We start from the raw sequence: 20,788 nt of genomic DNA, 5'->3' as shown, positions 1-20,788 counted from the left end.
TGGAATAAAAGGGACAGTGGCAGCAAGGATACAAAATTGGCTAAGTGAAAGAAAAGAGAGTAGTGGTGAACGGTTGTTTTTCGGACTGGAGGAAGGTATACAGTGGTGTTCCCCAGGGGTCGGTTCTAGGACCACTGCTTTTCTTGATATAGATCAATGACTTGGACGTGGGTGTACAGGGCACAATTTCAAAATTTGCAGCTGACACAAAACTTGGAAGTATAGTGAACAGTGAGGAGGAGAGTGATAGACTTCAAGAAGACATAGACAGGCTGGTGGAATGGGTGGACATGTGGCAGATGAAATTTAACGCAGGAAAGTGCGAAGTGATACATTTTGGTAGGAGGAACGAGTAGAGCAATATAAATGATAGGGTACAATTCTAAAGGGGATGAACAGAGACACCTGGGGGTATATATGCAAAAATCGTTGAAGGTGGCAGGGCAGCTTGAGAAAGCGGTTAAAAAAAAAAACATACGGGATCCTGGACTTCATAAATAGTGGAACAGAGTACAAAAGCAAGGAAGCTATAATGAACCTTTATAAAACACTGGTTCAGCCTCAACTGGAATAGTGTGTCCAATTCTGGACACCGCACTTTAGGAAGGATGCGAAGGCCTTAGAGAGGGTGCAGAAAAGATTTACAAAAATGGTTCGAGGGATGAGTGACTTCAGTTACGTGGATAGACTGGAGAAGCTGGAGTTTTTCCTCATTAGAGCAGAGAAGGTTGAGAGGAGATTTGATAGAGGTGTTCAAAATCATGAGGGGTCTAGACAGAGTAGATAGAGAAACTGTTCCCATTGGCGGAAGGGTCGAGAACCAGAGGACACAGGTTTAAGGTGATTGGCAGAAGAACCAAAAGCGACATGAGGAAAAACTTTTTTACGTAGTGAGTGGTTAGGATCTGGAATGCACTGCCTGAAAGGGTGGTGGAGGCAGACTCAATCTTGTCTTTCAAAAGGGAATTGGATAAGTACCTGAAGGAAAAAAATTTGCAGGGCTATGGGGAAAGGGCGGGGGAGTGGGACTAGCTGAAGTGCTCTTGCAGAGAGCCGGCACGGGCTCGACGGGCCAAATGGCCTCCTTCTGTGCTGTAACCATTCTATGATTCAAACAACCAAGAGACCCAGTGCATCCTCTCCATCTTGCTCAGCACCACAGGGAAGATTGGGAGTGGAACAGAATGGATGAGTTAGCATCTGCCTCCTGGTCTCTCTCCATCCCTTCCTCTTTTCCTCCCCCTGCCACCCCCACCCCACCCAAATCCCACAGTCATACAGTTGTGTTACCGTTAGTTACTCACCTGAAGCATCATCCCCATGAATGCCCACAGGTGGAACATCTTTAGAGGGACACTAACCAGGTACTGGAGAAACAAGACAGTTCATTTAGTACTCGAGGTAGAGACCTTGCACAGACAGTTGAAACACTTCCTGTTAATAACAATGGTGGCAGGGGGCCGGTTTACTTCTGAATGGACAAAAGCTGGTTAGGCGTCAGCCCTGTCTCAGTGGGCAGCACTCTCGCCTCGGAATCAGAAGGTCGTGCGTTCAAGCCCTACTCCAGAACTTGAACACATAATCCAGGCCCACACCTAACCAGCCAGTGCCAGCACCGAGGGAGTGCTGCACTGTTGGCGCTGCCCTTTTTTGGATTAGATGTTACAGAGGCCCCATCTGCCCCCTCAGGTGGATGCAAAAGCTCCCGTGACACACTTTCGAAGAGGAATAGGGGAGTTCTCCCAGTGTCCTGGATAATATTTTATTCCTCAACCAACATCACAAATAGATTAACTGATTCTTAATCTCTGTTGTTTGTGGGATCTTGCTGTGCGCAATTTGGCTGCCACGTTTCCCTACATTACAACAGTGACTACACTTCAAAAAATACTTCATTGGCTGTAAAGTGCTTTGGGGTGGCCTGAGGGGGTGAGAGGCGCTGCAGCAGTGCAGGTTGTTCCTTTCTCTATCAAAGGACTCTACCTGAAACATTCAGCCTCTTCTCCGGTTTCAGATGCTGATGGATCTGCTGCCCATTTCCAGCGACTTACTTTGATTGAGATTTTCAGCATTTGCTGTTTATCTGAATAATGTCCGCCCCCTCGTCCCCCATTGCCTTTCCTCAAGTGTGGTGAAAGTACGTTCATAAACGTTAAGCAGCGGCAGTGTGGCTGCATTGGGGGGGGGGGGGGGGGGGGGAGACCAGGCAGGGCGCTAAGCAATGAGCATTGCTGCACGGTGTGGGATGGGGAGGAAAAGCAGGAACGAGAGCAGCTGGACAGCTGGGAGCAGGGCAACGAACCCCAATGTACCGGGTGGGGGGAGGGGTGGGCACGGAGGAGTGGGGCACTGAGCATTGCTATATATATTTTTTCATTCGTTCATGGGATTTGAGCGTCGCTGGCAAGGCCAGCATTTATTGCCCATCCCTAATTGCCCTCGAGAAGGTGGTGGTGAGCCGCCTTCTTGAACCGCTGCAGTCCGTGTGGTGAAGGTGCTCCCACAGTGCTGTTAGGGAGGGAGTTCCAGGATTTTGACCCAGTGACGATGAAGGATCGGCGATATACTCCAAGTCAGGATGGTGTGTGACTTGGAGGGGAACTTGAAGGTGGTGGTGTTCCCATGCGTCTGCTGCCCTTGTCCTTCTAGGTGGAAGAGGTCGCAGGTTTGGGAGGTGCTGCCGAAGAAGCCTTGGCAAGTTGCTGCAGTGCATTTTGTAGATGGTCCACACTGCAGCCACGGTACGCTGGTGGTGGAGGGAGTGAATGTTTAAGGTGGTGGATGGGGTGCCAATCAAGCGGGCTGCTTTGTCCTGGATGGTGTCGAGCTTCTTGAGTGTTGTTGGAGCTGCACTCATCCAGGCAAGTGGAGAGTATTCCATCGCACTCCTGACTTGTGCCTTGTAGATGGTGGAAATGCTTTGGGGAATCAGGAGGTGAGACACTCGCTGCAGAATACCCAGCCTCTGACCTGCTCTTGTTGAGGGAACAGAGCAATAAGCACCATTTGGGGGGGGGGGGGGGGGAAAGAGAGGGGACGACGGGCGACACTGTGCGGGGAGTGCGTGTAACGTGCGCAGGCACCATAAATCGAATCAGCAGCAAAGCAAACTTGAAAGCCGGACATCCTGACCTCATGAAAGAAAGCGGACAGGAGGAAGACTGCCACCTGAGCGATCCTCCTGTTCACCCCTCTCTTCAACAGGGGCTTGTAGAAGTGTCTGTGCGCAAAACAGAAAGGTGCTTGTTCAGCAGATTTATTTCATCAACATTCTCCCCCTCACCAACAAAAAACAGAATCAGTGTTTGACCCCATGATCTCAGACAGAGAGGGCTCATCACCTTGGTCCCCTCCAGATTCAACTATTCCAATGCTCTCCTACCCGACTTTACACTTTAACTCAAAAACTCTGCTGCCAGTATCCTATCCCGCACCAAGTCCCGCTCACCCATCGCCTTAGGTCATCAAATGCCTCAGATTTAAAAATTCTTGTTCTTGTCTTTAAAGCCCTCAGTGACCTCACCCCAACTCCGCCCTCAAATCTCATCCAGCCCTACAACCCCTCCCCCAAACTCTCCTTTCCGCTGCCTCCGATCTCTGGTGCATTGGCCCTCCCTTCGTTCTACCACTGTCAGCTGCCTAGGGTCTACACTCTGGACATCCCATTCTGTCTCTGCACCTCCCTCAACTCCTTTAAGACCCACCGTTGACTTTGTCTTTAAGAGGAAGGTTGATAAGTGCATGAAGAAGGCAAATGGTATGTTGGCCTTCATAGCGAGAGGATTCGAGGACAGGGACAAGGATGTCTTGCTGCAGCTGTACAGGGCCTTGGTGAGACCACACCTTGAGTATTGTGTGCAGTTTTGGTCGCTTTATCTGAGGAAGGATGTTCTTGCCATGGAAGGAGTGCAGCGAAGATTCACCAGGCTGATACCTGGGATGGCAGGAATGACATACGAGGAAAGATTGGGTCGATTAAGCTTATACTCGCTAAAGTTTAGAAGAATGAGAGGGGATCTCATTGAAACTTATAAAATTCAAAAAGGACTAGACGGATTAGATGCAGGAAGGCTGTTCCCGATGGCGGTGGAGTCTAGAACCAGGGGCCACAGTCTAAGGATAAGGGGTAAGCCATTTAGGACTGAGATGAGGAGGAATTTCTTCACCCAGAGAGTGGTGAACCTGTGGAATTCTCTACCACAGAAGGCAGTTGAGGCCAATTCATTAAATATATTCAAGGAGTTAGATATATTTAAGGCTAAAGGGATCAAGGGATATGGGGAGAAGGCAGGGACAGGGTACTGAATTTGGATGATCAGCCATGATCTCATTAAATGGCGGAGCAGGCTCGAGGGGCCGAATGGCCTACTCCTGCTCCTATCTTCTATGTTTCTGTGAAGGAGAAAGTAACAGCAGGATATGTTGATAGCATTAGATGAAGTAGGGTGGGAGGAGGCTCGGGTGGAGCATAAACACCGGCACAGACCAGTTGGGCCGAATGGCCTGTTTCTGTGCTGTAGATTCTGTGTAAACCTTTGGTCACTTCTCCTAATTTCTCTTCCTTTGTCATAGTGGTTGTTTTCTTTACGCCTCTGCGAATCGCCATGGGAGTTTTTGTTTTCCAACACTAAAGATGCTACATAAATGTATGTTGTTGCCAGATGAGAAACTGTTGGCATCGATAAATTAATTACACGTCTGACTTGTAATACTGGGGCCAAAGGAACCTGCCGAGTAGACGGAAGCGGCAGGGTGCGGTCACCTGTCCTCACCTGCTGCACCACTTGTGGACGGGGATGTTCCAGTTCTTCCAGAAGTACGTCACAGTCTCAGAATTCCTAGGGCAAATACAGATTGTTACACGCTCACTTCAACACCGACAAACCTGCCACTATTTTCCAAGGTACACAAAGCCACAGATTTCATTTTTTCTCCACCCAACGTCAAGTGAAATTGGCCAAAGTGGTTAAAAGAAAATGGTAGGTGGGCTCCGTCTGTGACTCAACAGGTAGATGAGGTGCGAAGCCGTACAGACCAGGACGATCCCCTCTCTGTGTAGAGTTAGCTCGTAAATCAAGAGGAGCAGCAACGCACCACTACAATCAGCTTTAGCATTCCTCCAGGGTGGGGAAGTCGGTTGGGGCGGGGGGGGGGGGGGGGGGCGGGTTGGAAATAAGAGGCCACAGCCACTGTTCCCATTTTATAGCAACACAATGACCTTGTTGGATCTGGAGCAGGTCTCGCAAAATGGCCTGGCTTTGCTGATACGAGCAGGCATCCAGCCGAAATAACATCAGGTTGGCGGAATCCATGGAACTGTAACCTCAGCAACAGTCAGCGCCTTTGGAAATTGCAAGGGGGGTGGGGGGGGGGGGGAAATCACTAGTCACCAAGAGGGATGAAATCCCAACATCCCAAGGTGGGTGCTTATTCTCCTGTGTTTCCAGGTGTGAGATCAGTGGTTGTGAACTTCACACCTAAAATGCCCCAACATCGACCAGTCCTGGAGAAGACATTGGTGTAATAATGAAACAATGGATCAACAAAATACACAAAAGGGAGAAGGAAGAGGCAAGACTACTAGAATTTGGAACCTCTGGTTATTTTTGTTTCACAAGACAATGACGCTGGAGGGAATCGGCTGGGAAGGGAGCTAGAGAGCTCGACAGTCCAAGGAGACTGATCAGCCGAGGAGTTCAATTTCCATCTGTGCCCACGGGACAGTCGGCCTCTCAGTAACGCCACAGACCGACTGTTGACAATGAAACCGAATATTCCCAGCTGAAACGTCTCGCGAGCATGGCTGTCCAGGGTGGTTGTGGAATGCAACGTCTCGGATTACTCCAGAGCTCAGTTCTTACCACCAGTCCCTGTAGAACTCCCGATCCCCAAACTGCAGCAGCTCAGCTAAAAAGTTCATGGACGAGTGGAAGAACCAGTAGAAGAAGATGAGCCAGATCATGTGGTTGGGAACCTGCAAAAGACAAAGAATGGAGAATTTGGTCCAAGTATTTTTGTTATGTTTCCGTCTCTTCTCCAGGGCATGGAGAGCCACCTTAGGTGAAGACCACATGGACTGCAGCGATTCAAGGCGGCGGCTGACCACCACCTTCTCATTGGCAATTAGGGGTGGGCAATAAATGCTGGCCTTGCCAGCGACGCCCAGATCTCAAGAACAAATACAAGAAGACATGCAGTGAAACCACAAGCCAGTTATCAACAGGACCAGTCATCCGTGACTGTGCTGCATCAGAAGTGTTCGTCCACTGTTCAATAATCTTCAATTACACTCTCCAGTTACTGCCCAACTGCAATGTAGTCTTGGGATACTGGGAGTTGCTCGCTCACATACAAGCAGCACAGCCCAAGATACTAAATGTCAAGACAAATATACAGCTCCAACAAGAATTCTAAGCTGTACGTGAGGATTGGAGGTTGCTGGGTCGGGCGATACGAGCACAGACAAGCCGTGATGAGTGTGGGGGGTCACAGCCAATGCTCCAAACCGCTACCGAGGCCATACGATTCTACACACAGGAGAAACCGATTCATGCAATGCTGCATTCCACACCTCATTTCCCCTTCAGCCAACTCTCCCTCTGGTGCTGAAAGAACAGTAAAATCATTGTTTTAAACCAGTTCTCTTGAGGTTGGGATCAAAATCATATTCCTGAAGCAGAGAAGAAAGAGACTGACACCATGTCTAACCTGTGTTGCGCTCGATGTTGATCACTGGGTGTTCTATTCTCCAGCACTAACCAGCCCTCACCTTCCAAGAATGAGAGGCGATCTTATTGAAACATAAGATTGTGAAGGGGGTTGGATCGGGTGGAAGTGGGGAGGATGTTCCCGATGATGGGTGAAACTAGAACTAGGGGGCATAGTCTTAGAATAAGGGGCTGCTCTTTCAAAACTGAGATGAGGAGGAACTACTTCACTCAGAGGGTGGTAGGTCCATGGAATATGCTGCCCCAAAAAGCTGTAGAAGCTACATCATTACATAAATTTAAAACAGAAATAGATAGTTTCCTAGAAGTAAAGGGAATTAAGGGTTACGGGGGGCGGGCAGGAATTTGGACATGAGTCTAGGTTCGGATCGGTCATGGCCCTGTGGGTAGCGGAGCGGGCCCAGGGGCTGTGTAGCCTGATCCTGCTCCTATTTCATGTGTCTAATTCTGTTAGATTCAGGAGATGGTTCAGTGATAGTAGATTGGCGGTTAGGATCAGATCAGCCATGATCTTATTGAATGGCGGAGCAGGCTCGAGGGGCCGATTGGCCTACTCCTGCTCCTATTTCTTATGTTCTTATGACCAGACACTAAATTGTTGGCCGAATGCCACAGGGAGGTTAATAGCACAGGTACCTTTAAGGGGAAGCTAGATAAGTACATGAGGGAGAAAGGAACAGAAGGCTATGCTGATATGGTTAGATGAAGTAGGGTGGAAGGAGGCTCATAATTCATAAACATCGGCATGGACTGTCTCTCCGCTGTAAATTCGATGTAATGCAAATCACCGCAGCAACTGATAAATGACAAATGCATCATAAAATCCTGTGAACGTCACTGCTTAGGACAGGTGTGAACCCATAATTAGATGTCACGTTGGGTGGAAAAAGACTTGCATTTCTCCAGTGCCTTCCACGATCTCAGGACGTCCCAAAGCGCTTTACAGCCAATGAAGTACTTTTGAAGTGTAGTCACTGTTGTAATGTAGGAAACACAGCAGCCAATTTCACACAAAGCAATGTGACAATGACCCAGGTAATCTGTTTTAGTGATGTTGGTTGACGTATAAATATTTGCTAAGGCACCAGGAGAATGCCTGTGCCCAAGGACTGCCCCTCCGACAGTGCGGCGCTCCCTCAGTGCTGCCCCTCCGACAGTGCGGCGCTCCCTCAGTACTGCCCCTCCGACAGTGCGGCGCTCCCTCAGTACTGCCCCTCCGACAGTGCGGCGCTCCCTCAGTACTGCCCCTCCGACAGTGCGGCGCTCCCTCAGTACTGCCCTTCCGACAGTGCAGTGCTCCCTCAGTACTGCCCCTCCGACAGTGCGGCGCTCCCTCAGTACTGCCCCTCCGACAGTGCGGCGCTCGCTCAGTACTGCCCCTCCGACAGTGCGGCGCTCGCTCAGTACTGCCCCTCCGACAGTGCGGCGCTCCCTCAGTACTGCCCCTCCGACAGTGCGGCGCTCCCTCAGTACCGCGCTCCCTCAGTACTGCCCCCCCAACAGTGCGGCGCTCCCTCAGTACTGCCCCTCCGACAGTGCGGCGCTCCCTCAGTACTGCCCCTCCGACAGTGCAGCACTCGCTCAGTACTGCCCCTCCGACAGTGCAGCACTCGCTCAGTACTGCCCCTCCGACAGTGCAGCCCTCCCTCAGTACCGCCCCTCCGACAGTGCAGCACTCGCTCAGTACTGACCCTCCAACAGTGCAGCGTCCCTCAGTACTGCCCCTCTGAGTGCAGCACTCGCTCAGTACTGCATTGGGAATGTCAGCCTGTATAACGTGCTGATGTTTCTGGAGTGGGACTTGAATCAACAACCTTCTAACTCAGAGGTGAGCGCTACCCACTGAGCCACAGCTGACACAAGTGTCCAACCTTTTGGAGAATGGGCAGGATCCACCTGCCACATCCAATAAAGGGCCAGGCATTAATTACACCAAAATGTTAGATGCATTTAAGGGGAAGATAGTTAAGTACATGAGGGGGAAAGGAATAGAAGGAGATGCTAATAGGATTAGATGAAGTAAGGTGGGAGGAGGCTCCTGTGGAGCATAAACCCCAGCAGGGGCCGGTTGGGCGAATGGCCTGCGTCTGTAAATTCTATATAAAAATGGGAGCCGCATTCACAGTCCGAGCCCAGTAATACGCGGAGAAGCAGTGACCATCAGCACTTTTGCTGTTCACTTCCCAGCCTGTTCCCCATTTTTCCATAAGGCTTGCGCGCGAGGTGAACTAGTAAGACCCAATTCCTGATTGGAGCTAAAAGGCTGCCTATTCACTGGTCTAAATCCACCAGTCAGGCAGCAGCCGTTTCAAATCTTCCAAAATTGGAAAACAGCAGAAGCTCAAAAGGAAGTGCGGGCTGGGTCCGGCCCATCGTCAAGTCTTGGACACCTCCAATGTTGAACGCAGACACGAGGATGGGGTATAGGGGAGAAGAGGTCACACAGCTACTTACCTCCCTGCACCAAGTTCCCCCGCTGGGAGAAGGGCTTGTCCACCTGCAGCTCTATGTTAAATCATTCTGAACACTGAAAATGCAGAATATTCTGGTCGAGCAGAGCTAGCTGCAGTAAACATACATCTCAGAGAAACAAAATTACTTACTGCAAGCTTCAGCAGGCGCTCGATCATCCAGGAATAGTCCATATCCTGAAATCAACAATTACCAGGGTTTATTATACACGCACACAGAGGGGGAATACAAATCTTGGCCATCAACCACAGAACATTATGACCATAAATCTTCAACGGTGATCATTGTGTGAGCATACGGAACATACTAAACAGATGTCTGCCCTGAGAAGCTGCTATAAAAATGGATGAAAAACGGAAGTGAAAAAAGTCAAACTTTAATACAGATACAACTTCAAGATTGAGGCCTCGAACAAAGAAACAGGAGATCCTCCCAATCTACAATGTCTGGACCCCCAGTTATTCCAGGGGACTCAAAGATGGGATTAAAAACAGATGCTCGAGGCAATGTAAAAGGGAGTTTTACTCTGTACCTGCCCCAGGAGTGTTTGATGGGGACAGTGTAGAGGGAGCTTTACTCTGTATCTAACCCGTGCTGTACCTGCCCTGGGAGTGTTTGATGGCACATGTAGAGGGAGCTTTACTCTGTATCTAACCCGTGCTGTACCTGCCCTGGGAGTGTTTGATGGCACATGTAGAGGGAGCTTTACTCTGTATCTAACCCGTGCTGTACCTGCCCTGGGAGTGTTTGATGGCACATGTAGAGGGAGCTTTACTCTGTATCTAACCCGTGCTGTACCTGCCCTGGGAGTGTTTGATGGGACAGTGTAGAGGGAGCTTTACTCTGTATCTAACCCATGCTGTACCTGCCCTGGGAGTGTTTGATGGGACAGTGCAGAGGGAGCTTTACTCTGTATCTAACCCGTGCTGTACCTGCCCTGGGAGTGTTTGATGGGGACAGTGTAGAGGGAGCTTTACTCTGTATCTAACCCGTGCTATACCTGCCCTGGGAGTGTTTGATGGGACAGTGTACAGGGAGCTTTACACTGTATCTAACCCGTGCTGTACCTGCCCTGGGAATGTTTGATGGGACAGTGTAGAGGGAGCTTTACTCTGTATCTAACCCATGCTGTACCTGCCCTGGGAGTGTTTGATGGGACAGTGTAGAGGGAGCTTTACTCTGTATCTAACCCTGCTGTACCTGCCCTGGAAGTGTTTGATGGGACAGTGTAGAGGGAGCTTTACTTTATCTAATCTGGGAGGCTCGGTGCTGACCACTGGGTGCCAAAAATGTTTAGTTCTCGGAGCGCAAAAAACAAGTTCAACGCAAATTTGAGCCAATCACAACTCATCCATCCATAGTGACGGATAAAAACCAAAGGAACAGGAGGCCAATCTCGGATTAACGTAACCGGTTACTTACTTTAAATGGCTTCATAGAATTCTGTATGGCTGGTACCATCCACTAGTGAAACAAAAGAAAAGGTGTAAGTCTCTCATCTTCCAAAACATTTCTAGACAAGACATTCAATAGAAGGTACAGAACTCAGCACCTGGTACAGGACACTGCGGATCAGTGAATTATATTACTGTCCTTTTTGTAGACCTGGGTAACAATACACTATTTATATAACAGAACTGCACTGTAATGGAGGTTGGCCTAATGCTTCCAGGTCAACAGACTCAAGTTGGGTCTCGGAAAGGCCCTTCAAAAAAAGGCAAAGAACCATGCAACACAAATGGGTGGGGGTGGGAGGGATTTGAAGGAGGTTCTGGCTGTAAGAATACATTGGCCATTACTGTCTGTGTGTAGACCTGTATCTCCACTGGCTCATACAGGCAGCAATGCATTTTTACATATCTGGCTTCCACAAATCTTTTCCAGACACTGGGAAAAGCCAGCAGGACCACAGTTGTGAAAATTAATTTTGAGCAGTTGCACAATTCTTTACATGTAGCTGCTTAATGTCACCACCTGCATTAATTCTTATTGACAATGTAAACAAGACGACACTGTGGAGCCACTCAGTGGGTAGCGCACTCTCACACCTCGGAGTCAGAAGGTCGTGGGTTGAAGTCCCACTCCAGAGACTCGAGCACATAACCCAGGCTGACACTCCCAGCGCAGTACTGAGGGAGCGCTGCACTGGTGGAGGGGCAGTCTTTTGGATGAGACGTTAAACCGAGGCCCTATCTGCCCCTTCAGGTAGATGTTAGACACTATGGCACCATTTGAACAAGAATAGGAGAGAGAGTTCTCCCTGGTGTGCTGGCCAACGTTTCTCTCTCAACCAAAACCGAAAACAGATGGCCTGGTCATTATCTCATTGCTGTTCGTGGGAGCTTGCTGTGTGTAATTTGGCTGCCACGTTTCCTACATTACAACAGTGACTACACCTCAAAAGTAGTACACTGATTGCGAAGCACTTTGGGACGTCCCGAGGTCGTGAAAGGCACTATAAAAATCGACGGCTTTCTTGCTTTTTTTCCAGTGCAAACAAGTCCACGGTATAAATACACCCGAGGGTGTGCAACACTGTTCTGTTACATCTGGGAGCTGGGCTCAAATCCTCGGAGATTTTTCAGACTCTAAATAAGGGAGCCCAACAGTGCCCAAAAATCCCAAGCAAAGAATGTTTCTGCAAGATGCCAACAGGTCCGAGTCATTCACCCTGAGGCCTGGTGGTGCAGTTGGGTTAGATACTAGCCTCTGTCTCCTAGGTCTTGCCCAGAGCAATGGATGACGACGTCTGGGGTCTATAAAAATTACATGAGTGGTTGAAGCAGAAAGCATTGATGGGGAGGTGTGATGCGTACATGAGGGAGAAGGGAATAGATGGAAAAGGGGAGGTGGGGGGCAGAGCGTGAAGAGGTAATTAGAGTGGGAGGAGGCTTGTGTGGAGTATAAACAACAGCATGGACCAGTTGGGTCGAATGGTCTATTTCTGTGCTGTAGATTCTATGTAATTCCATATAATTCAATAGTGAGTGATTTTCTGAGGATCTGATTGAGGCTCGTTGTTGGGGAAGTGTAGAGGGAGCTTTATTCTGAAGTCCCTTGCTATATCTGACCTGGGAATGCTTGATGCTGACACATGGTGCCTGGATTGGAAATATTCTAACATCCCTTATTCTTGAAGAACAGAAATATTCACCAAACAAAGAATCTCAAGTGACAACATTTGTCTGAACTTCAAACAACAAAAATGTCACTTGATTGTCATGGTGATGAGACACATGGCTCAGCTCCCTCCCCCACCCCCCAAAAAAGATTTGGTACAAACTTACTGATCAGTCGGGACCCTTAAAGAACAGTGCATCACTCACCTGCTGAATTAACCCCACTTGTAATTGTATCAAGAAAAGCTGCAAAGAAAACAAAACAAATATCAAACCAGAGATTTGGGAGGAGTGGGAAGGCAGCGAGTAATGCTGATGGCCCCATATGTGATGTGGGAGCAGGAGGAGGCCATTCAGCCCCTCGAGCCTGATCCACCATTCTATTCGATCGAGGCTGATCGGTACTTCAGCTTCCATTTACTCACCTTTGCTCCATGTCCCTCGGTACACTTACCCAATAAAAATCTATTCATCACCGTCTTAAAAATTTCAGCTGACCTGACCCCCCAGCATTTAGGAGTTCCAGATTTTTACTAGCTTGTGTGTAGAAAAAGTGTTTCCTGATTTCACTTCTAAACGGCCAAGCTCCAATTTTAAGATTGTGCCCTCTTATTCTCGATTCCCCCAACAGATGAAAGTTTCTCTCGGTCTACTCTATCCAATCCTTTTGTCAGTTTAAACGCCGTGAAAAGTTCACTCCTCAGCTGTCCAAACTCAAGGGAATATAAGCCAATTTTATGCAATCTGTCCTCATAACTTAACCCTTTAAGCTCTGGTATCTGGTGAATCTGCACTGTACCCCCTCCAAGGCCAATATATCCTTCCTGAGGGGCAGCGCCCGAAGCTGAACTCAGTACTCCAGATATCAAATGGCCTGTTGTCCGGTTACCTAGTTACAGTTTCTATGGTGATGGCATGACTACCACCATAATGGCGGATTGAACACAGCACCCCGTGTGAAGCATTCAACCATTGCCTAGAATGAATAAACACATTTCCATTTGCTCATCCGACACTGCATAATGGGGAAAATGACCAACTGTACTGGCAATGCAGAAGGGTCACCTCTGTTAGAGGTGAACTATTCCAGCCCCAGTACCTGTATTAGACATGTAGCAATGTAAGGTTTTCCATTCCGCTGTTCAGAGAAGAGCGCCACTCGTTCAAAAATGGACTTGGAATCCCTCTGGTGGTGAAAACAGCCAGGGTTCCCATTCCCAATCGGTTAAAAAGTCGGCGCATGTGGACACTAAATGAGGCCCATGTGTGGTTTCCTCCCCCACCACCACCCCCCTCTTTAAACAGCCAGTCAACAGTCACCATTCAGGCCTACACATGAAGAATGCCCCATAGATCAGGGTTGATTGCATCTGCGTTAGTGCAAGAGCTGCCACTTTCAGGAGAGATGGGGAGAACACAAACAGGACTTGCTCGTATTTACAAATGGGTGTCCGCTCCCTCATGGATTTAGTTCCCGCTTTAGCCATAAAAAAGTTCACATTTCTTCCAGAGTGAGAATGCTGGCCAATTTATATTCCCCCCCCCCCCCCCCCCCCACCCCCACTCGATTCTCTAGCCCAGAGGGATCTACTTTAAGAGGTTGTGGGACAGAATTGGGTCTAAAATTGCTCACCATTTCAAACAATCTCCTCAGCAGGAACCGCTTGCGGATGCGGGGCGACCGGGGAAAATTTAGCTCATAGCACAGGGTGGGTGCAAACAGGAAATAATACATGTCTAGAAGAAAATGGAAACAGAAGACATCAAATAAAGGGGAGGCAATGAACGTAATAAAGAAACAAAGAATCATAGAATCGTAGGGAAGGAAACTAGTCGGCCTTACCCGGTGTGGGCCTATACGTGACTCCAGTCCCACACCAATGTGGTTGACTCCTAACTGCCCTCTGAAGTGGTCCAGCGAGCCCCTCCGTTGTATCAAACCGCTAGCATTGCGGGAGTACCTTCACCACACAGTTCAAGGAGAAGGCCAACCACCACCTTCTCAAGGTAAGTAGGGACGGGCAATCAAGCATAGAATCTGACAGCACAGAAGGAGGCCATTCGGCCCATCGTCCCTGTGCCGGCTCTGTGAAAGAGCTCTCCGATTATTCCCACTCCCCTGCTCTTTCCCCAGAGCCCTGCAAATTTCTCCTTTTCAAGTATTTATCCAATTCCCTTCTGGAATGTTACTATTGAGTCTGCCTCCACCACCCTTTCAAGTCACGCATTCCAGATCATCATAACTCGCTGTGTAAAACAATGTTGTAGGAATGGAGGTTCCTATCTGAATAAAGTATTCGACTCGATGAATCAAATCAACAGGTTTTAATGAACAACGAAGTTAACAGGGAAACTACAGGAGAAACGGTACACAGGTCTATTCAGCTTGCTGGGCACTCGACGACTGCTGGAAGATTCTGGAAGCTGACGTCATCGCGTTCTTTGCGCCACTGGTGGTCACGTGATCAGCGTCATGACGTGGAGTGCAGGAAAACACAATACAGTACAGTTAACAGGCAGTTTAAAGGTGCAGTCCGCGGCTGCACTACACTGTAGTTAAAGGGATTATTACTAATTGTTCTGAGACCCTTGGTGGTTCCGCCACAATGTCTCCTAATCTCCCCCTTGGCTATCAATCCATCCACTAATGGAAACAGTATCTCCTCATTTACTCGGTCAAAACCTGGGATGTCCAGGTCATGGAAGGTGCTATTTGAAGTCCATTCTTTCTTTCATACCCTGACTTTCCAGAAGAGCACAGGAATGACAATTTCTGGAGAGTGCAAATTGTCACCACAAGCTCACCAAAAGGTCCATCCCAATTGGTCCTGTTGAAGGATAAAGCATGACCTTTTTTCTAAAACAGCTTTACTTCAATCAATATACAAACACTTGCAGATTATAGTCAGCAGGGGGCACAAACTCACCACCGTAACTGAGCAGCTACACGGTCACTACACAGATCTTGCTCCATTCCACTCAGTACTCATCAGCCCATCCTGTCTGCTGGGAAAGGTGTCGCAAGGGAAAACATTAGGTAATCTCTGAGTCAAGAACTTGAGCAAATGTTACCAAAACTGGGTTTGGTTCGCTCTGAAGAGGAAACTTGGAGGATTGACTCAGGCAGCTTCTTCACTATGGTGACATTTCAAAATAATAGGGGACACAAGTTAAATATTAGGAAGTTATGCTGAACTCATAAGTTAATAGGAAAGACTATTAAAGCATACAGTACAAAGGGGTTCAAGAAATTGGATGTGTTTCTAGAGAAGAGAGATTTGAGGGGATAACTTTTTTAATTATTCATTCTTGGGAAGTGGGCATTGCTTGCAACCCCGACATTTAATGCCCATCCCTAGTTACACTGAGAAGGTGGAGTGGTTTGGTACTATACAGTGGCTTGCTAGGCCATTTCAGAGGGCAATTAAGAGCCAACCACTTGATGTGGGACTGAAGTCACATATAGGCCAGACATGGTATGGACAGCAGGTTGCTTTCCAGAAAGGACACTAGTGAGCTAGTTGGGAATTTACAACAATCCACTAACTGGATTAGTTACCTACAGGATTCTAACCTGAATTCAAATTCTCAAAATGCCACAATGGGATTTGAACTTGCAATAAAGTAGTAATAGGATTGGGCCGAGTCAGCACGGATTTATGAAAGGGAAATCATGTTTGACAAATCTGTTGAGTTTTTTGAGGTTATAACTAGCAGGATAGATTAAGGGGGAACCAGTGGATGTGGTGTATTTGGATTTTCAGAAGGCATTCGATAAGGTGCCACACAAGAGGTTATTAAACAAAATTAGGGCTCATGGGATTGGGGGTAATATACCAGCATGGATTGAGGATTGGTTAACGGACAGAAACAGAGAGTAGGAATAAACGGGTCACTTTCAGGTTGGCAGGCTGTAACTAGTGGAGTACTGCAAGGATCAGTGCTTGGGCCTCAGCTATTCACAATCGACATCAATGATTTGGATGAGTAGACCAAATGTAATATATCCAAGTTTGTTGTTGATACAAAGTTAGGTGAGAATTTAAGTTGTGAGGAGGACACAAAGAGGCTTCGAGGGTATACAGAGAGGCTAAGTGAGTGGGCAAGAACATGGCAAATGGAATATAATGTGGAGAAATGTGAAGTTATCCACTTTGGTAGGAAAAATAGAAAAGCAGAGCGTTTTTTAAAATGGTGAAAGATTGGGAAATGTTGGTGTTCAGAGGGACCTGGGTGTCCTTGTACACTAATTACTGAAAGTTAATATGCAAGTACAGTATGCAATTAGGAAAGCAAATGATCTGTTGGCCTTTATTACAAGAGGATTATGAGTATAAGAGTAAAGACGTCTTACTGCAATTATATAGGGCCCTGGTGAGACCACACCTGGAGTATTGTGGACAGTTTTGGTCTCCTTACCTAAGGAAGGATATACTTGCCATAGAGGGAATGCAACGAAGGTTCATCAGACTGGTTCCTGGGATGGGGGGATTGTCCTATGAGGAGAGATTGAGTAGACTAGGCCTATATTCTCTAGAGTTTAGAAGAATGAGAGGTGATCTCATTGAAACATACAAAATTCTTGCAGGGCTTGACAGGGTAGATGCAGGGAGGATGTTTCCCCTGGCTTGGAGTCTAGAACCAGGGGTCACAGTCTCAGAATAAGGGGTCGGCCATTTAGGACTGAGATAAGGAGAAATTTCTTCACTCAGTGTTGTGAATCTTTGGAATGCTCTACTCCAAGGGCTGTGGAGGCTCAGATGTTGAATATATTCAAGACGGAGATAGGTAGAATTTTGGATATCGAGGAAATCAAGGGATATGGGGATCGGGCGGGAAAGTGGAGTTGGGGTCGAAGACCAGCCATGATCTTATTGAATGACGGAGCAGGCTCGAGGGGCTGAATAGCCGACTCCTGCTCCTATTTCTTATACTCTTAATTCTCTGGATTATTAGTCCAGTCACAATAACCACCGCACTACCAGTCCCTATTGCTAATCTGTAACTAATGGATTGGCTTTTTCGGCCTAATGGGCTATTTCTGTTCCTAAAAATCAGGTTTTGGTAGAAATTTAGAACTAGATTAGTTTTACAGCACTGAAGGAAACCATTCGGCCCATCACATCTGTGCTGGTTCTATGCTGGAGTAATCCGAAACTAATCCCACTGCCCTATCTCCCCAAATCCCCATATTTTCCTTTGCATCTTTTAAAGGAAAATGGATAAATATTTGAAGCAATGGTCTCTGCTTTAACAACCCCCCACCGGCACAGCATTCCATGCTGCAACAACCCGGTGTAAAGGAATTTTTCCGAACCCTCCTCCTCACTGACAATTGAGATCGATAGTTTTATTAGGCAAAGGGTATCAAGGGATGTGGAGCAAAGGTGGGTAAATGGAGTTGAGGTAAAGATCAGCCATGATCTAATTTAATGGCAGAAAAGGCTCGAGGGGCTGAATGGCCTACTCCTGTTCCGATGTTCCTCAACCTGAACAGTTTTTCACCATCATAGGACAAGACCAACCAAAATTATCAGTGAAGAACTATCGAGTTGAAGGGCCACACCGATAACAAAGACTTGCTCTTCAGAGCCACGCCATTTTGCAAATCCACACTCAATGGAGCGGAGCATGGTCTGTCTTCAGCTCAGTTATATCTCTCCCTCTACCATCCTGAAGATAACTTAGCATTCATCACCTGGTTAACCCAAATGCCCATTTTTTATTTGGGGACATCACGGAGTCCAAACCCATCCACAGCAGAGCGCTTGCCAATAGGAAGTTAAATGGATAGTGACGAGGGGTTTAATAGCTTCCTGATGGTTAACGTGTCCCTTTCTGAATGCACACTCAAGGATTCAGTTTCTGGAGCCAAATGTCTTTGATGCAGAATGGATAATCCTCCGATTGGTTTGTGCTTCTCTCTCTCCCTTTCTCCTGTGGGGATTCAGTGAAAGGAGCAGTAGGGACTAGTGCTTAAGCACTGAAACGTTCAAAGACAATTCAATGACTATGGATGCAATGAAACAAAATAACCTGCGTTACAGACACTCTGGGACTGAAGGGTGCCTATAACTAATGAAATGTTACTAGTGTACACTGTACAATGATAAAAAAAAGTCAAAACTTAAAATTATAGCAAGTTACGGTGATATGAAGGAGTTAAACAGTGTGCAATTTATCAGACTGAAGTGCTCATAACCCAGAGTCTTGGATTATACAGGAACATTTCAACCAGAGTGACTTATAGAATCATACAGCACAGAAGCAGGACATTCAGCCCATCATACTCTCTGAAAGAGCCTCCAATTAGTCCCACTCCCCTGCTCTTTCCCCATGGCCATGCAAATTTTGTATCTTTAGTTTTCTCTCTTAATGAGCTTTTGTCTCCAAAACCAACAGCAGGCTAGGGCAAACTTGCTGTGCGTGGCTAAGCGGAGGTTCACTGTTGAAAAGCGCACGAGGTCGGTTTGCTGCCTCACCCCCCCGCCCCCCCAAACCTACACACCAGCCGCCACCCTTCCCCCACCCCCTTACAACCGACAGAAGACTCCAATTTCCGGCTGAACCGCAGTGGCAGTATAAATCCCCGTCTCTCAGACCTGCCACAGGGAGTCTCGCTGCTTTAGTCCAGGAAGTTGCTCAGTCTTTCCCCTCCGCTACATGCTCACCTGTAAAAAAAAAAAAATCACAGGCCACGACAAGGACCATCTCGGATCTGCCGAGGAGCCAATAACCAGGACCCTCAACTCAAGAATCATAAAACCCCCCCTCACCTTTGTAGGTCAGGTTCCCTGGATACACCACTTCTGTTTGTACTGCTTCTCCATTCTCCTTCAGCCCAGGATCTACCAAAAGAATCGTAAAGTTATTCCAGCACCGCTACAGGTCAAACCCGAACTATGTTAATGGTCAGAGCAAATAGCTACAGCAGCGAACCGACGCATAAATTCCGTGGTTGAAGAATTTTTCTGCAATTCAGACACAATCAGTCCTTCGCACCTACAGCTCGCCTCCTCCGGCAGTTGCTGAAAATAGAGGCATTTGCTTTTGAGGATATAGCGTAAGGAAAGCAGCAGTAATGAGATTTGCATACGACACTGTTAATTCAGAGGAGGAGCAGAAACAGATGGATTGCTTTAAAGTGTTTCTCTTTAAAGTGTTTCTGATTTTGGGTGGAGGGGAAAATGGGGAGTGCAGCAAACTCCTGCACTATCCTTGCACCACTGGAACCTGGGTTTGAAACCGATATGATGAAAGTCTCCGTTCTCTGTCGGCCGCAAGGGTCGTGAATTAGCAAGAGAAATTAGTTTGGGGCAGTCTCAATCCAACTCCTTGCGGACACGCTGTGTAACGGGGGGTGTCTTGCGAGAGTGGAGGTGAGGCACATTGTCACAAGGTCATGGGTTCAAGCCCCACCCTAGGCCCAGACTGACACCTCAGTGCCGTACTCAGAGTTCTGTATTGTAAAAAGGTGCCATCTTTAAGAGGAGACGTTTAACCGAGACCCCTTCTGCCCTCTCAGGTAGACGTACAAGATTCCATGGCGTTTGTGGGGGGAGTTCTCCCACGTCCTGGCCAAAATCTATCCCTGCAAAAACAGATTATCCGGCCGTTTATCTCGTTGTTCTTTGTGGGACCTTGTTATACCAAAATTGGCTGCCAAGCTTGCCTACTTTTAACAACACGGACGACACTTCGGGACAGCAATTTATTTGGATGACTCGAGGACGTGGAAGATGCTATATAAACGCCAGTTCATTTGCTCGTCCTTTTATTGTTGGGGCAGAGTGGGGGGTGGGGGGGAAGGTTGGTTCTGCTGTACCTGCTCTGGGAACCCTCGATTTTAATACTGTGTGCTCTAACTAGGAAAAAACTCTAATTCCCAGTGCTAACAGCCTTCAAGCTAGAGCACAGAAGAAAAAAACCACAGCCACTCATTTTACGGGTGATTTTTCAGAACCTTCAGCGCTACACAGCATTCTCCAACGGAGCACGTGAATGGTCAACCTGCTTCCAGCTCGGTTGGTCTCACGCTTACTCATACTTTGCGAGGGGGAAACACGGGTGCAGTTGGCATGCCTTTTCTATTTTCTCCAACTTAGTACCATCCCATCATTCTGTCATGCATACTACTGGCACTGCAAAAGATCGCAATATCAGTATTCCCCATTTACCGCAGCTTAAAATGTTTTGAAAGGTAACAACTTTGTAGGCAACCGAATTAAAACGCCCACTTTACAGCATCCCTCATGCACTGTCACTAAAGACAGCCCAAGGGCGGCTGTTCATTTAGCTACAGGTCTCAGCACAACCGGGCCAAAAGCCAAACTTAAGCACTTGTTAATTGTAGCCTAGGGAATGTCAACAAAATAAATCGCAGCAACAAGAATGAAGAGTCTTTCCCTGAAACAGTAACTGATCTATCTTCAGACACGGGTTTCTGGTATCAGCAGCTTAACAGGCCAT

General features: G+C 47.7%; 1 protein-coding gene across 1 annotated transcript in view; it reads right to left on the bottom strand.

The window, feature by feature from the left end:
• Positions 1–20,788, bottom strand: part of LOC147116876 (diacylglycerol O-acyltransferase 1-like) — a 45,449-nt gene that overhangs the window by 8,790 nt on the left and 15,871 nt on the right. The window contains exons 6-14 of the mRNA XM_085987182.1: positions 19,096–19,167; positions 13,953–14,056; positions 12,527–12,565; positions 10,623–10,664; positions 9,332–9,376; positions 5,862–5,974; positions 4,773–4,838; positions 3,133–3,220; positions 1,305–1,367 (exon numbers count right to left, since the gene is read on the bottom strand). Coding sequence (XP_085843308.1) covers positions 1,305–1,367; positions 3,133–3,220; positions 4,773–4,838; positions 5,862–5,974; positions 9,332–9,376; positions 10,623–10,664; positions 12,527–12,565; positions 13,953–14,056; positions 19,096–19,167 — 632 coding nt within the window. The remainder of the gene's footprint in view (positions 1–1,304; positions 1,368–3,132; positions 3,221–4,772; positions 4,839–5,861; positions 5,975–9,331; positions 9,377–10,622; positions 10,665–12,526; positions 12,566–13,952; positions 14,057–19,095; positions 19,168–20,788) is intronic.

The sequence above is a fragment of the Somniosus microcephalus genome, chromosome 5, assembly GCF_052327205.1.
Source record: "Somniosus microcephalus isolate GS21.2 chromosome 5, FLI_Smic_1.0, whole genome shotgun sequence".
In the NCBI taxonomy this organism is placed as follows: domain Eukaryota; kingdom Metazoa; phylum Chordata; class Chondrichthyes; order Squaliformes; family Somniosidae; genus Somniosus; species Somniosus microcephalus.
This window is presented reverse-complemented; position numbering and strand designations above follow the sequence as displayed.